Source organism: Acinonyx jubatus, chromosome A1 (assembly GCF_027475565.1).
Source record: "Acinonyx jubatus isolate Ajub_Pintada_27869175 chromosome A1, VMU_Ajub_asm_v1.0, whole genome shotgun sequence".
NCBI classification, from domain to species: domain Eukaryota; kingdom Metazoa; phylum Chordata; class Mammalia; order Carnivora; family Felidae; genus Acinonyx; species Acinonyx jubatus.
Genome location: NC_069380.1, coordinates 166172441 through 166187474, shown reverse-complemented (window position 1 = coordinate 166187474; position 15034 = coordinate 166172441). Strand labels below are relative to the sequence as shown.

Genomic DNA, 15034 nt, shown 5'->3' with positions numbered 1-15034 from the left:
AAGATCAACGAAGAAATGGAGGACCTGAACAGTGCTATAAACCAATTATACCTAACAGACATATATAATACACTCTACAATAGAATATATATGCTTTTCAAGTACACATGAAACATTTTCAAGATTAGACTACAAACAAGTCTTAGTAAGTTGAAAAGATCGAAATCATGCAAGTTTCTTCTGTGATCACAGTGAAACAAATCTAGAAATCAGTAACAAAAGGAAAATTCGAAAATGTATGAATATGTGGAAGTTAAGCAACACACTTTTGTACAGCCATTGGGTTATAGAGGAAATGATAAGGGAAATTGGAAAATACCTTGAAATGAATGAAAATTAAGACACAATACACAAAAAGTTATGGGATGCAACAAAAGTAGTGCTCAGAGGGAATTTCATGGCTGTGAAAGCTTACATTACAAAGAAAGAAAAATCTGAAATTAGTAACCTAAATGTACACCTGAAGGAGCTTGAAAAAGAAGTTAGCAGAAGGGAGGAAATAATGATCTGAGATAAATGAAGCAGAAAACAGAAAACTAGTTTTTCTGAAAATACTAACAAAAATGACAAATCTTTGAGTAAGAAAACAAAGAAGACTCAACTCACTAAATCAGAAATTTAATCGTGAGCATTCCCACCAACTTTATAGAAATAATAACAGTTCTACAAGAAAATTAAGAGCAACAATACACCAACCAACTGGGTGGCCTAGATGAAATGGGCAAATTCCTAGAAATACACAAATGGCAAAAACTGATTGAAGAAGAAGTAGAAAATCTTCTACAACAAGTAAGGAGATTGAACCAGTAATAAAAATCCTCTCCAAAAAGAAAAGACAGAAACCAGATGGCTTCCCTCATGAATTTCCTCAAACATATAAAGAATTAATACCGTCCCTTCTTAAACTTTTCCAAAATATTTAAGAAGCAGCAAGCAGTACTTCCTAACTCCTATGAGACCAGCATTAGCCTGATTTTGAAGCCAAAGACACTTCCAGAGAAGACAATTACAGAACAGGATCCTTGATAAGTATAAATGCAAAAAAATGTCAAAAAAATAGCAAGCAGAAGCCAGAAACATATTAAAAGGATTATGTATTATGACCAAGTGTGATTTATTCCTTGATTGCAAAGGTGGCTCAATCAAGCCACTGATGAAAATCAATCAGTGTACTATATCACATAACTAGAATGGCGGAAGAACTCACATAATCATCTTACTTGGTGTAGAAAATGCATTTGGTGATTCTAGTATCTTTCCATGTTAAAATCATGCAATAAACTAGGAATGGAAGGACACTTCCTCAACGTAATAAAGGCCATATATATCAAAACTATTGTTAATATCATACTCAATGGTGAATGACTGAAAAATTTTCCCTTAAGTTCAGGAATGAAACCACGATGCCCACTTTTGCTTTTTCTCTTCAACATTGTACTGGAAATTCCAGCCAGAGTAATTAGTCAAGAAAAAGAAATAAAAGCCTTCAAAATTGGAAAAGAAGAAGTAAAACTATCTCAGTTTGCATGGTTTTATATAGGCACACCTCAGAGATACTGCAGGTTCGGTTCTAGACCACCGCAGTAAAGCAAATTACAATAAAGCAAGTCAAATGAATTTGAGTTCCCAATGGATATAAAAGTTATGCTTATGCTAATTGTAATTTATTAAGTGTGCAATAGCACTATGTCTAAAACAATAATGTACATTTCTTAATTAAAAAATACTTTATTGCTAAAAAGTGCTAGCCATCATCTGAGCTTTCAGGGAGTCATAATCTTTTTGCTGATTGCCTTGGTGTTGCTGGCTGCTGACCGATCAGAGTGGTGGTTGCTTAAAGTTGGGGTGGCTCTGGCAGTTCTCTTAAGAAACCACTTTCTTCATCCATAAGAAGCAACTCTTCATCTGTTAATGTTTTATCATCAGATTGCAGCAATTCAGTCACATCTTCAGGCTCCACTTCTGATTCGAGTTCTCTTGCTATTTCTACCACATCTGCAGTTACTTCCTCCACTTAAGTCTTGAACCCTCAGAGTCATCCATGAGGGTTGGAATCAACTTCCTCCAAACTCCCATTAATGTAAATATTTTGACTTTTTCCCATGAATCAGGAATGTTCTTAATGATGTCTAGAATGGTGAATCCTTTCTGGAAGATTTTTTTTAATTTTTTTTTTTTTTTAAACAAGATTTTTGCCCAGTGTGGGGCTGAACTCATGGTCCTGAGACCAAGAATCACAAGGAGAGTGGGGGAAATGGAAAACAACTAGTTGGTGGAGCAGTCAGAACACATGTACCATTTATCAATTAAGTCTGCTGTTTTATATGGGTATGGTTACATTGGAGTTCAATGATCACAGATCACCATACCAAGTATAATAATAATGAATATGTTTGAAATATGGTGAATTTTACCCAAATGTGACACAGAGACATAAGATGAGAAAATGCTGTTGAAAAAATGGTGCTGATAGACTTGCTCAATACAGGGTTGTAAATTTGTTAAAAAATAACTGTGAAGTACAGTAAGATGAAGTACAATAAAATGAGCTCTGACTGTATATAGAGTAGACCCTAAAAAAACTCTTCCCAAAACTGAGCTAATAAAAGTATTCAGTGAAGTTCTAGGATACAAAATCAGTGTGCAAAAATTAGTTGCATTTCTGCAAACTAGCAGTGAAAAATCCAAGGAAGAAATTAAGAAAATAATTGCGTTTACCATAGCTTCACAAATAAAATATTAAGGAGCAAATTTAGCGAAGCACATGCAAGACTTACACACTGAAAACCACAAAACAGGTTAGAAAGAAACTAAAAAACACCTAATAAATGGAAAGACATCTTGAGCTCCTGAATTGGAAGACAGTATTTTTAAGAGGATAATACTACCCAAAATGATCTACAGATTTAATGTAATCCCCATTAAAATTCCACTGGTGGTTTTGCAGAAATTAAAAAAACTCATTATACAATTCATAAGGAATTTTAAAGGACCCAGAACAGCCACAACATTTTTGAATAGGAAGAACAAAGTTGGAGGAGTCCTACTTCTCAATTTTAAAACTTCTTATGAAGGTATAGTCATCGAAACAGTGTGATACTTAGTGGAAGAACAGATGTATAGAAAAATGGAGTAGAATTATGAGTCCAGTAAACCCTCACATCTTTAGTCAATTGATTTTTTACCATAATGCCAAGACCATTCAGTGGGGGAAAGAACACTTTTCCAAAGAAAAGTGCTGGTAAAATTGGATGTCCACATACAAAAGAAAGAAATTTGATTATTTATACCATATACAGAAACTAAATGGGTCAGAGACCTGAATTTAAGAGCCAAAACTATAACACTCTGGAGAAGGGATAGGTGTATATCTTTAGGACTTTGGAGTTGGTAATGATTTCTTAAATACGACACCAAAAAGGCAGGCAACAAATGTAAAAAACAGATAAACTGGACTTGATTAAAATTAAAAACTTTTGTGTTTCTATGGACATTATCAAGAGAGTGAACAGGCAACCCACAAAATATGAGAAAATCTTTGCAAATTGTGTATCTGAAAAGGGTTTAATATGTAGACTATATAGAGGACTATTACAGCTCAACATCAACAGAAGCCCTCCCCAAAACTCAGTTGACAGGCAAAATGCTTGAATAGACCTTACCAAAGAGGAGATACAAATGGCCAAGAAGCACATGAAAAGAAGCTTAACATCATTAGCTGCTAGAGAATTGCAAATCAAAACCACAATGAGATACCAGTTTATACCCATTCTCATGTAAATAAGCCCAAACCCACAAAACGAAATAACGCAGTGTGGCTTTGTGTATTTGGAGAAACTGGAACTTTGTACATTGCTGGTTAGGAATATAAAATGGTGTGCCTCGTGTGGAAAACAGTTTGGTGGTTCTTCAAAAGATTGAATACGGGGTTAACATATGACTCAGCAATTCTGCCCTCAAAATATACTCCAAATAATTGAAAAAGATGACTTAAGTAGATACTTGTTTATTAGTTTTTGTAGCATTATTCATAATAGTCAAGGTGTGGAAACAACCCAATGTCTATTAAGAGATGAATGAGTAAACAGAAAATATATATGCATTATGGAATATTATTTAGCCATGTAATAGCATGAGATGCTGATACATGTTACTTAGTGCATGAATGAACCTTGAAAACATATGCAAAGTTAAGTAGGCTAGATACAAAGAACAAATATAGTATGATTATACTTATATAAAATACCCAGAATAGAAAAATTCACAGAGATGTAATGTAAACAGGAGTTTTCAGGGGCTAGGGGAAGTCAGGAATGGGGACTTGTTGCTAAATGTGTAGAGCATTGGGGTGCCTGGGTAGCTCAGTCAGTTAAGCATCTGACTTCGGCTCAGGTCATGATCTCATCAGGTCATGATCTCACTGTTCCCGAGTTCGAGGCCCGTGTCAGACTCTGTCCTGACAGCTCAGAGCCTGGAGCCTGTTTCAGATTCTGTTTCTCCCGTTCTGTCTCTGCCCTTCCCCTGCTTGTGCTCTGTCTCTCTCTCTCAAAAATAAACATTAAAAAAAAAAATCAATAGGTAGAGTGTTTGGAGTGATAAAGTTTTGGAAGGAGGCATGGTGATGGTTGCATAACACTGTGAATGTAATTAATGTCACTAAATTGTACATCTAAATATGACTAAAATGGCAATTTTTATGTTCTATACATTTTATCACAGTAAAGGAAAAAAATAAAATATCTAATTGTTTTTAGATTCAAAATTTCTGTAAGATAAAGGAAAATGTCAGTCTCCCCTAATCTATCTTTACATGTTCCAATGATGTTCAGTCAGTTAGGGAATGAACAGGTGTATATTGAGCATGTACTATGTGTCAGGCACTGTTTATATATTCTAACTACATGTTCATATTAAATTTCTCTTTTGATTCACATCTATTCTGAGATGAGGAAGCAGTTATAGAGGGATTGTCAGTTATTTATCTGAGGTTGAAGTAGTAAATGATAGGACTGACTCATATCCAGGGGTGTCTAGAATTCATACTAAATCTACTCAGTTCATTCCCTCCACTTTACAGATGACATGGCACACATTTTACCCTCATAATGGTGATTGATGTTTAATAGTAAGACTGAAAAACTAGAGATCTTGAAAAACCTTTTTTGGCAAAATGTGTTGTGTTTAGTTAAAGGATATTTTAGGTATTCTTTCTACATTAGCATCACAATTGGCAAAAGGAAGTAAATATATATTGGGTTCTTTTTATATATGTTACACAATTTAATCTTCACAACAAAACTGAGGTGGTATTTCAAGATGAAAAATGGAATCTCTTGTAAGTTATTTGCCCAGGTTCACATGGCTAGGAAGGTATGGAGCTAATATTCTCTTTCAATTTTTTGATCTCTGAATCATGTGATAACTAGAAATGTACAGCTTTTATATAAATGTCAAGAGGCTTTTTTTTTCAGGAAATTCATCTGTATAGCATTTCTAAAACATTCCTTTCCCATGGATCCTAATGAATAGTTTTCTAATAGCTTCCTTCTTTACCCATTAATAATGATTAATAATGATATACAACATTTATTAAGCACTTTTATATGCCTTGCAGTATGCTAATTAACATTTCTATGTGCAGTGTCATTTTTAATCTTCTCAGCAACTCTGTGAGGTATAGGTAGGCATTATTATAATTCATTATAAGCCTGATGATGGGCCTGAGAATGGAAGTTGGTCAGTTAGCTGAAAATCAATGAAATTAAGGAATCACAAAAATCAGTGTGTGTCATAAACATTTTAATTAAAAAGCAATATAAATGTAATTCATTCATGAGTCTTTTGATATAGGGTTAAAGCCTTTTTCTTGAGTTAGAAATGACTAGAGTTTTGACTTCCTTTGGTTCAACTATTACAATGGTGTCACCTTCATGATTTTCAGTTGTTTTTTCATTTAAGTGATACAGGAACTTAAAACTACTAACAGAGGAATATGAGTGCATCTTAATTTAGAATATGATCTTTCCAGTACAGCTCTTCTTACCATGGGATTGCATTCAATGAACCTGTTGTAAATTGAAAATACCCTGTCAAAAATGCATTTAGTATACATAATTTACCTGACATCACAGCCTAGCTGACCTTAAACTTGCTCAGAACCCTTACACTAGCTTACATTTGGGCAAAATCATGTAACACAAAATTTATTTTATAATAAAGTGTCAGATATCTCATGTAATTTATTGAATACTGTATGAAAGTGAAAAATAGAATGTATGGGTACAGAATGATTTTAAGTGTACAGGTTGTTTACTGTCATGATTACATGGCTGGCTGGGAATTGCAGTTCCCCGCTCATGCCCAGCATCATGAGAGTGTATCTTACTACATACTGCCAACCTAGAAAAGGATCAAAGTTCAAAATTTGAAGAATAGTTTCTGCTGAATGTGTATTGCTTTGGCACCATCTTAAAGTAAAGAGATCATAAGGCAAACCATCCTAGGTTGGACCATATGGTTGTCTTACCCAAAACTAATATGACAGCAGCTTTTTATGGCTTCCTTTCATTGAATGCAAACATTCAACCTAGTTTTTATAGCTACAGCTTTCTTTTTTCCTTCTCGTTGAAGTCAGTTTATTTTTCTTAATGCAATTGTGTTATCAAACTTACAATTAGAAAAAACAGATTTGGGAACAAGCATCCCTGCCTCTGGGCAGTTTTTTCTCTCAAGTTTTGTTGACATTTGCTATTTCAATGTGTTCCTTTTTTTCATTGTGATAAAATATACATAACATTTACCATTTTAATCATTTTGAAGCATATAAATCAGTGGCATTAAGAATAGAATATTGTGTGATTATCACCAATATCTATTTCTGGAACTTTTTCATCATTCCAACGAGTAACTCCATACCAGTTAAACATTCCTCCTTTTTCCCTCATGCCCTAGTAAGCTCTGTTTTGAGTCTATGAATTCTAGGCCTATTATAGCTGTCTCCTATAAGTGGAATCATGCAACAGTAAATATTTTGTGTCTGGCTTATGTTTTCAAGGTTCATGTATGTTGTAGCATATAATAGAGTTTCATTCCTTTTCATGGGTGAATAATTTTCCGTTGTATGTATAAACTACATTTTTTCTTTTCATCTGTTGATGGACACTTAATAGCTTTCTATGTTTTAAAAATGAAGTTGAAAAGTTTTAATCACAGTATTTTCTTAGTTGAAACATTAGTTGTGACAAAGGTTTTTTTGGTGTGTTTTGGTGTTGAAATAGCATTTTTGATATGGATTGGGTTTTATTCACTGTTCTCATTTGCATGTGGATAATAATTACAGCAGGGACACATTGGGAATGGAAAGTAGAAGGAATAACTTTCTTTTTCTAGTGAAGGCAGCATATTTTAAAAATATTTTCTTAATACTGATTTTGAGCAACTTTCATGTGACATTGGAAGACCTAATCTTGTTTTTATCCCACACCAGTTTTGTGGTTTCAGTTGTCTAAATTCATTGTCCGTTGAAGTATATTCTTCCTAAGGTGTTTTTTTTTTTAATTATAAAAATAACCTGGTAATAACAGATGGCTTCTTAAAACAAATTCTCTTTTATAAATGCTCAAGGGTAGTATGCAATATTTTAATTAAAATTTGAGATGCTAGGAAAATCACCTCCCAACATTTTATAGAAAAATTTGAAAAATACCTTCGGATGTTTTAGAGCAAATTTGTGAATAATCTTGAATAATTATTATAAAGAAGAAGAGAATTAATCAAGGGCAATCTATTTTCTGTTATATTTGTTTACTTCAGTCCATTTGTACTCCTGATTACTGTCACATGTGAAAATGAACCATGGCTTAATGGGTGGATGGAGTAGCTTCTTTTTAGGTGATGGAGTGACCAGCAGCATGCCTTTCATTAAACACTTTCCCTCAGGGTTGACTGCTGAGTGCCTTTTATATGTTATTGTTCTTCCTGAGTTAGAGAGGGGTCTTCTATTACTATTTATCTGATTTTTACCTTTCATGGGTAGCCAGATATTGAACTGATGTCGATAAAAATTCAGAACTTCTCTTTTAAAAAATTTTTCTTTCTTTATTTTGAAAGAGAGAGACAGACACATACACACATGCAAGTGGGTGAAGGACTGAGAGAGAGGGAGAGAGAATCCTAAGCAGGCTCAGAGCTATTGGCTTGGAGCCTGATGTGGGGCTTGAACTCACAAACTGTGAGATCACGACCTGAGGGAAAACCAAGAGTTGGACGCTTTAACCGACTGAGCCACCCAGGCGCCCCCAAATCCAAAACCTCTTAAATGATAAACTTGGGTTCTATATCTTAGGTTACTAAGACCATTTACTTGAGTGAAGAGTGAGAGTTAGGATTGCACCTGACATGGGTGCCAGATTCAAGTAGAAATAAAGGGCAGGTTGAGTGAAAATGGAGAGGTGTGGTTGGAGGTAAAATTCCACGAGGTTAATAATCTCCATTACCTAGGAAGGCCTTCAGGCAGCAGTTTTCCAGTATCCAGCCAAGGTAAGTATTGATATTCATCTAGTCAACATCAACCAGATAGGTATTCTTACCTGGTGATGAGTAGTTATCATTTCACAGTGTTCTTTGGTAAGGTGGGAAGTAATATGGAGATAATTTTGAGATGTTTGTAGATCCTTTAGGTGTTGATTTTTGCTGGGATAAGAATAATGGGGGTAGATTATTTACTTGATATAGGAGGAGATGGATTATAATTTAGTGTTTCCTACCCTAGCATTGGTTCCGGTAGAGGTGTCTTCTAGTGGGTTTCTGCTCTGGCAAGTTGTTTTTCTGTGTCCACCTTTTTGTCTCTCCAGTTTTGGGGACACTGGTTTTTCTTGTAACCTCATTTCTGTAAGAAGAGTTATTGATTTTTCAGTTAAGCTTTTTCCTTTCTTGTTAGTATGGAGTGGTGACTTCTTTAAAAAATTTTTAAAAATTCTTTATTTTTGAGATTGAGACAGAGTGTGAGCAGGGAAGGGGCAGAGAGAGAGGGAGACACAGAATCCGAAGAAGGCTCCAGGCTCCAAGCTGTCATCACAGAGCCCAACGCGGGGCTCAAATTCAGGAACCATGAGATCGTGACCTGAGATGAAGTTGGATGCTCAACCGACTAAGCCACCCAGGTGCCCCTGGAGTGGTGACTTCTAAATTCCTTACCTGCTGGACTAGAAGCTGCAGGTTAATTTTTTTTAAAGGCATTACTATTACTGGATGATGATTTTGATCTTGTTTATACTCAGTCATATGCTTTAATGTGGTAGATTAGTGAAAAGTCCAGCGTCTTTAACTTAAATAATCTAGAATAGTCCCTATACTGGGGCTTGGTTCTTACTCCATAGTACCACCTTTTCCATGTCTCATCTGAAAGCCAGTGTTCTTATCAAGATCTCTCCATTTTGCTAGGGCCAGAGCTTTAATATCTCTAGCACTCTCTTTCTGAATACAGAATTCTGTTTTTAGACGAGTTATATACAACTTCTATAGTTATTAGATAGAGGACTAATTGTATGAAATTTAGGGAATCGTGACAGGGCTATTCATATAGGGTGATGCCCTCTCAATGTTTTCCTATGGACAATGGACAAGATGATTGCAGCATTGAGAGATCTGAACAACATTAACATAACTGGGAAGTATATTGGGTAAAATGATTGACTCTCTGGTGATTGGATGGTCTGGAACCTTAGGATACTTACGGCTGGGAAAATGATGATTAGTTCAAATAAGTACTGATGGAAATGCAGTCTTGCCTATCATGTCCAGTGATGATGTTTAAAACAGAACATCAGTTTCTGCAGTGAGACTAAATGACAGTAATTATCCCCTGAGGCACTCTTTTTTGATAAGTTTCTGAGGCTCTCCTGCTGCTGATGTCTCTTGAAGCCCATGTTGCTTCTACTTCTATGGAAAGTCACTTGTTTTTATATAAAACCAAAAGACACTTGATAAGTCAAAATACCAGGTGATCAGCTTCAAACTCTTTTGCAGGCTGCAGCAGTGTGACTTACGTGTGTTGACATGAGATTCTACCAACCTGTTCATACAAACTAATGTCTACATTCCTACCAGAGACCTCATTCACTCCTTCTGTATAGACTCCTCTGTATTTTTTCAGTGGTCCTGGTTGGTGCACTAAGTGTTGAGGCCTCTTTACTTCCTAGGATCTGAACAAATTAACAAGAGAAGGTAATAGGGACAGAGGAAAAATATCAAGTCAACTTTATTACTCAGAAAGGCTAGATTGGAGAATATTGCTTAAAATGGAGCAGAATGGGCTTGTTAACTCTGGAGGTTGGCCAGCAGACCCACTCATCATCAACTCAGCCACACCAGCAGAGTGGCCTTGCAAATATAGAAGTGCATGCTTGTTTGCTGTGGGCAGTTTGTTTCCAGGGGGAAGAAGGATAGAGATGAGCTGAACATATCCAGTGTATTAAACACAAACTAGTCAGTGGAGAGATAAGGAATTAGACTAATTGAACTTTCTCCAGAAGAAGGAAGCATTACTCTTCTAAGCCAATCTGTATTTTCTTGATTTATCCATTTTAGACCATCTAGGCAGATTCCTTGCTATGGAAGATGAGAATTTAGCTTACTTATCCTTCCCGGTCTCCTATTCACTCATCCTCCCAACATAATTCTTCCATAATTTTGATTAAGTATTTGGTATTTACATTTTATAATTACATACCTGCCTTTTTTCTCTATAGAATTTTGTGGTTCTTGAAATTAATCTTCTCATCCCATTTAGTTTACTGACTTTTTATGATTTTTTAAATGTTTTTATTTTATTTTTGAGAGAGAGAGAGAGAGAGACAGAGAGAGAGAGAGAGACACACAGAGCACGAGTGGGGGAGGGGCAGACACAGAATCCAAAGCAGGCTCCAAACTGTCAGCCCAATGTGGGGCTCAAACTCACAAACTGAGATCAAGGCCTGAGCCGAAGTCAGACACTCAACTGACTGAGCCACCCAGGCACCCCATTTACTGAGTTTTATAGTCTTATCATGAATGGAGTCAAAAGCTTTTCCACAGTTGCATTAGTATATCTGTATGTAGATACCTAGTTAATATATATCTTCATGTAGCAGATTTGCCTGGCATAGTCTGTAGGGTCCACATTGGACTTCTTGTATACAAGTGCTCTTGCGTTAGTGGTCATCAAAGTATCTTAACCTTCACCATTATCCTTAAGGTTTTCCTGACCTTGTGGTTGTATTAGATATCCTGTTACCTAGATGTTATATCTTCTTTCTCTTGGTGTATTCTTGTTTTGTAGAGCACAGATTTTAGTAGCTTCCTGATAAAGAATATATAGGAGGTAAATCTTTTGAGAACTTGCGTGTCTGAAGATGTCTCCTTTTTATACTCGTACTTAATTCATAGTCTCAATCCTGAGCATAGGATTCTAGGTTTGAAATACTTGTCCTTGAGAATTTGATGGCATTGCTCTATTGCTTTCTTTCAGTGTTGTCATTAAGAAGTTTGATGCCTTTTTAGTAGCAGTCTTTTATATGAAATATGTCACTGGAAGTCTGTAGAATCTTTTTTTTATACCCTTTAATTCTGACATTTTATGGTGATTTGCCTTGTCATTGGTTTGTTTTTGTCATTTGTGCTGGACATGTGAATGTGCTTTTTCAGTCCAGAAGTCCCTATCTTTTAATCCTGGAACATCTTACAGAATTCTTTATTTGAATTTCTTCATTTTCACCTTAGAAACTTTCATGTCATCCCCACATTTTCTGGAGTATGATTTTGCTTTGAGCTATGCATGGTGTACCTCAGTCCAAAAACCCTGTGTTTTACTTACTCCAGTCTTTTGCTATTGTGAGAGAGTGGGCAAGATCAGGCTGTGCAGTCATGGGTAGGTGATCTGAGTGGTTAACCACTTCTTAAGTACACTTTAAAGAATTCTGGTGTTTTTAATGCCATCCTTGCCCTCAATGCCAGACATATGTGAGCCTATGAGGGGTTTTGTAGTGATTATCAAGTTGATCTTCCATCTTCCCTGCTGTTGGCTTTGGATTAGCTTTCTTAGGTGTAAGTAATGTGCCATTATACATTTGTTCTAGAAATATATGTGCCTCTTTTATGCATTATAAGATCTGGTTGTGAATGTAATGAATACTGATGAACAGAAATGGAATTTCATGATAGCTGCAACAGCAGTGATATTATAAGAAATTGTCTTTGATTTCCATTGTTTACAAAATCACATGTACTGCTAAACTATTGTGATTTTTTTGTTTACATTAATAAGTGAAGAAAAGGCTAGAGTTCATTTAGAGGATAGTATGAAAATGAAAATGTACTCTTTTTTTTCTCATCTGCTTTCCTGGAATCCCTGAAGTCTACCTGTGGACTCAATTTAGAATTCCTGGATTAATTGGATATGAGACCATAATCATGGTTTCCTATATTCATCCATTTTTCAAAGAGGCTTCTTTACATATATGTATCAGCCTTTTCATTCATTCAGCGAATATTTACTCAGTATCAGCTGAGTTAAGCAGAAGACACTGGGCACCAGGGATAGTTAACAGGAAAATTTCTGTCTTTGTGGAACTTCCATTTCTAGTTGAATATGTAATTGTTTATAGTGTGGTCTAGATGAAAATAACATAATTTAACTATGTATCCCTGGAAAATAATGGAATTCGCATGTCTTTGTTATAATGTCATTACTTTACTTGAAACAGAACTTTAAAGTTTTTTTTTTTTTTCCAACGTTTATTTATTTTTTTTGGGACAGAGAGAGACAGAGCATGAACGCGGGAGGGGCAGAGAGAGAGGGAGACACAGAATCGGAAACAGGCTCCAGGCTCTGAGCCATCAGCCCAGAGCCCGACGCGGGGCTCGAACTCACGGACCGCGAGATTGTGACCTGGTTGAAATCGGACGCTTAACCGACTGCGCCACCCAGGCGCCCCATTTAAAGTTTTTTTAAATTACTAAAGTAACATTTATTTTTAAAAAGATGTGAGAAGATTGATAGGCAAAAAAGAAAAAAAATGCACCATTAAAACCTTGGTGTACATTTCAGTCTTTTTTTTTTTTTTAACATATTTTAAAAAAAATGTTTTTATTTTTGGGAGAGAGAGACAGTGTGTGAGCAGGGGAGGGGCAGAGAGAGAGGGAGGCAGAGGATCCAAAGTTGGATGCTTAACTGATTGAGCCACCCAGGTGCCCCCACTCTCTTTTCTGTACACATATACACATAGGTATATTTAAATGTGCATAATTTGTTTACAGAAATTCAATTGGATTATATTTTAAAAACATATAAAATTTTAATTTTTATTTGTCAAGTGTTTACTTCAGTTTTAATGGCTGTACAATATTCAGTTTCATGAAAACACTTATTTGTATCTTTAGGTTGTTTTCTCTATTTTATTATTTAAAAAAAATCCCATTTGCTAATTGCTTGTAGCTAAAATTTACCAAAAACTTTTATTTAATTGTTCCATCAGTTTATTATGAAAAAATTTATATTAATGGAAAATTTGAAAGAATTTTACAGTGAATGCCCATATACCCACTATCTGGATTGTATAATTAACATCTTTTTTATATGTTTTAAAAGTTTTATATTAATTCCAGTTAGTTAATATACAGCATTTTATTAGTTTCAGGAGTACAATATAGTAATTCAACAGTTTCATACATTACCCTATGCTCATCATGACAAGTGCACTCCCTAACTCCCTAATCCCCATCACCATTTAACCCACCACCCTATAATTAACATTTTAGTATGCTTACTTTATCATATAATCTATCTAATTATCTATCCCTCTGTCATGAATTTTTTTGCAAATATTTATAAGCTGAGTTGTACATTTTTCAGTTACACAAATTTTTTTCATTTATGCTAGGTTCCGCTCCAAGGAAACTTTTCAGTACTTATTTTCACTCTTACCAGTGGTATATCATGACACTTTGAATCTTTGCTGACACTGAGTTTTATTATTTAATGTAATTTTTTAGATAATTTTTGATGTATAAGTTGTTGCTAAAGGAGATTGCTTATTTTAACTCTAAAATGACTCCATTCATATGTAGTACTCATGAAACAGCATTCATTTATAGTTTGATCATCTACACTGTGGCTTTTGAAAGGAAATGTATATAATTTGTTCTCTGTGATACTTGATGGTTTTAATGGGAACATTGTACCTGTTTGGTAACTAAGGTACAGTTGGAATTTCAATCAGGAAATAGTCCTTTTGTTTTCAGTTTATGCAGTATAGTGTGTAAATAAGTACTCTAAAATATTACCTACAGCATATTTAGACTTTTTATTTTTTCCCAGGGTAATGAGCCAGTGGAGGGAAATGATTCATTGGGGTCGTCAGGAGTAGAAGTAGATCTAATGAATTAAATATTCTTTCACTCATTAGACCTTTGCCTTGCTTCTTGGAACTTTGTTTTATTCCTTGTAACTGGGCTCCACCAGTGTAACAATATAATTGACTCAAGAGAAATACAGATGTGATTTTGAGGTGTTAAGAAATCTGGACGCCTTAGGTGGGCATATAGTATGAGGTAGTTGAAGCAGGGAAGTAATTAGCAGATGAAAAGGCTTACACAATACTATCTTAAGTTATAGATCGCCTACATTCTACTTTATTTTAAAAGTAGTTTATAAGCAGTTAATTTAACTTTGGTATGGCTATTTAAAAAATATATGGAAATTCCACTAGAAATATGTTATCTTTGTTATTTTCTGAGCATTCAGCTAAATCTCTTTGTTTACAGCTGGGCTCAAAGTGCAGAGAACTCAAAGATATTCATTTCGGCCAATGTTACAAGATCTCAGATGAAGGCATGATCGTCATAGCTAAGGGCTGTCTGAAATTACAAAGAATATACATGCAGGAAAACAAATTAGTAAGTACTTGTTATAATCTTCATTTTTAAAAATTTTGTTTCTAACCTTTGATATCTTTATAACTTATAAAATTTTATCTGCTTCTTTTGATGGTTTAGAGGC

The 15034-nt window shown here is 35.0% G+C and overlaps 1 protein-coding gene across 3 annotated transcripts in view; it reads left to right on the top strand.

Moving 5' to 3' along the window:
- FBXL17 (F-box and leucine rich repeat protein 17) overlaps positions 1-15034 on the top strand; it is a 493271-nt gene that overhangs the window by 29147 nt on the left and 449090 nt on the right. For 2 of the 3 annotated variants that reach the window (XM_027036580.2, XM_027036579.2), the window contains exon 4: positions 14800-14931. The exons of the other annotated variant lie outside the window; for it this stretch is intronic. In XM_027036580.2, coding sequence (XP_026892381.1) covers positions 14800-14931 — 132 coding nt within the window. The remainder of the gene's footprint in view (positions 1-14799; positions 14932-15034) is intronic. 3 annotated transcript variants of the gene reach the window in all.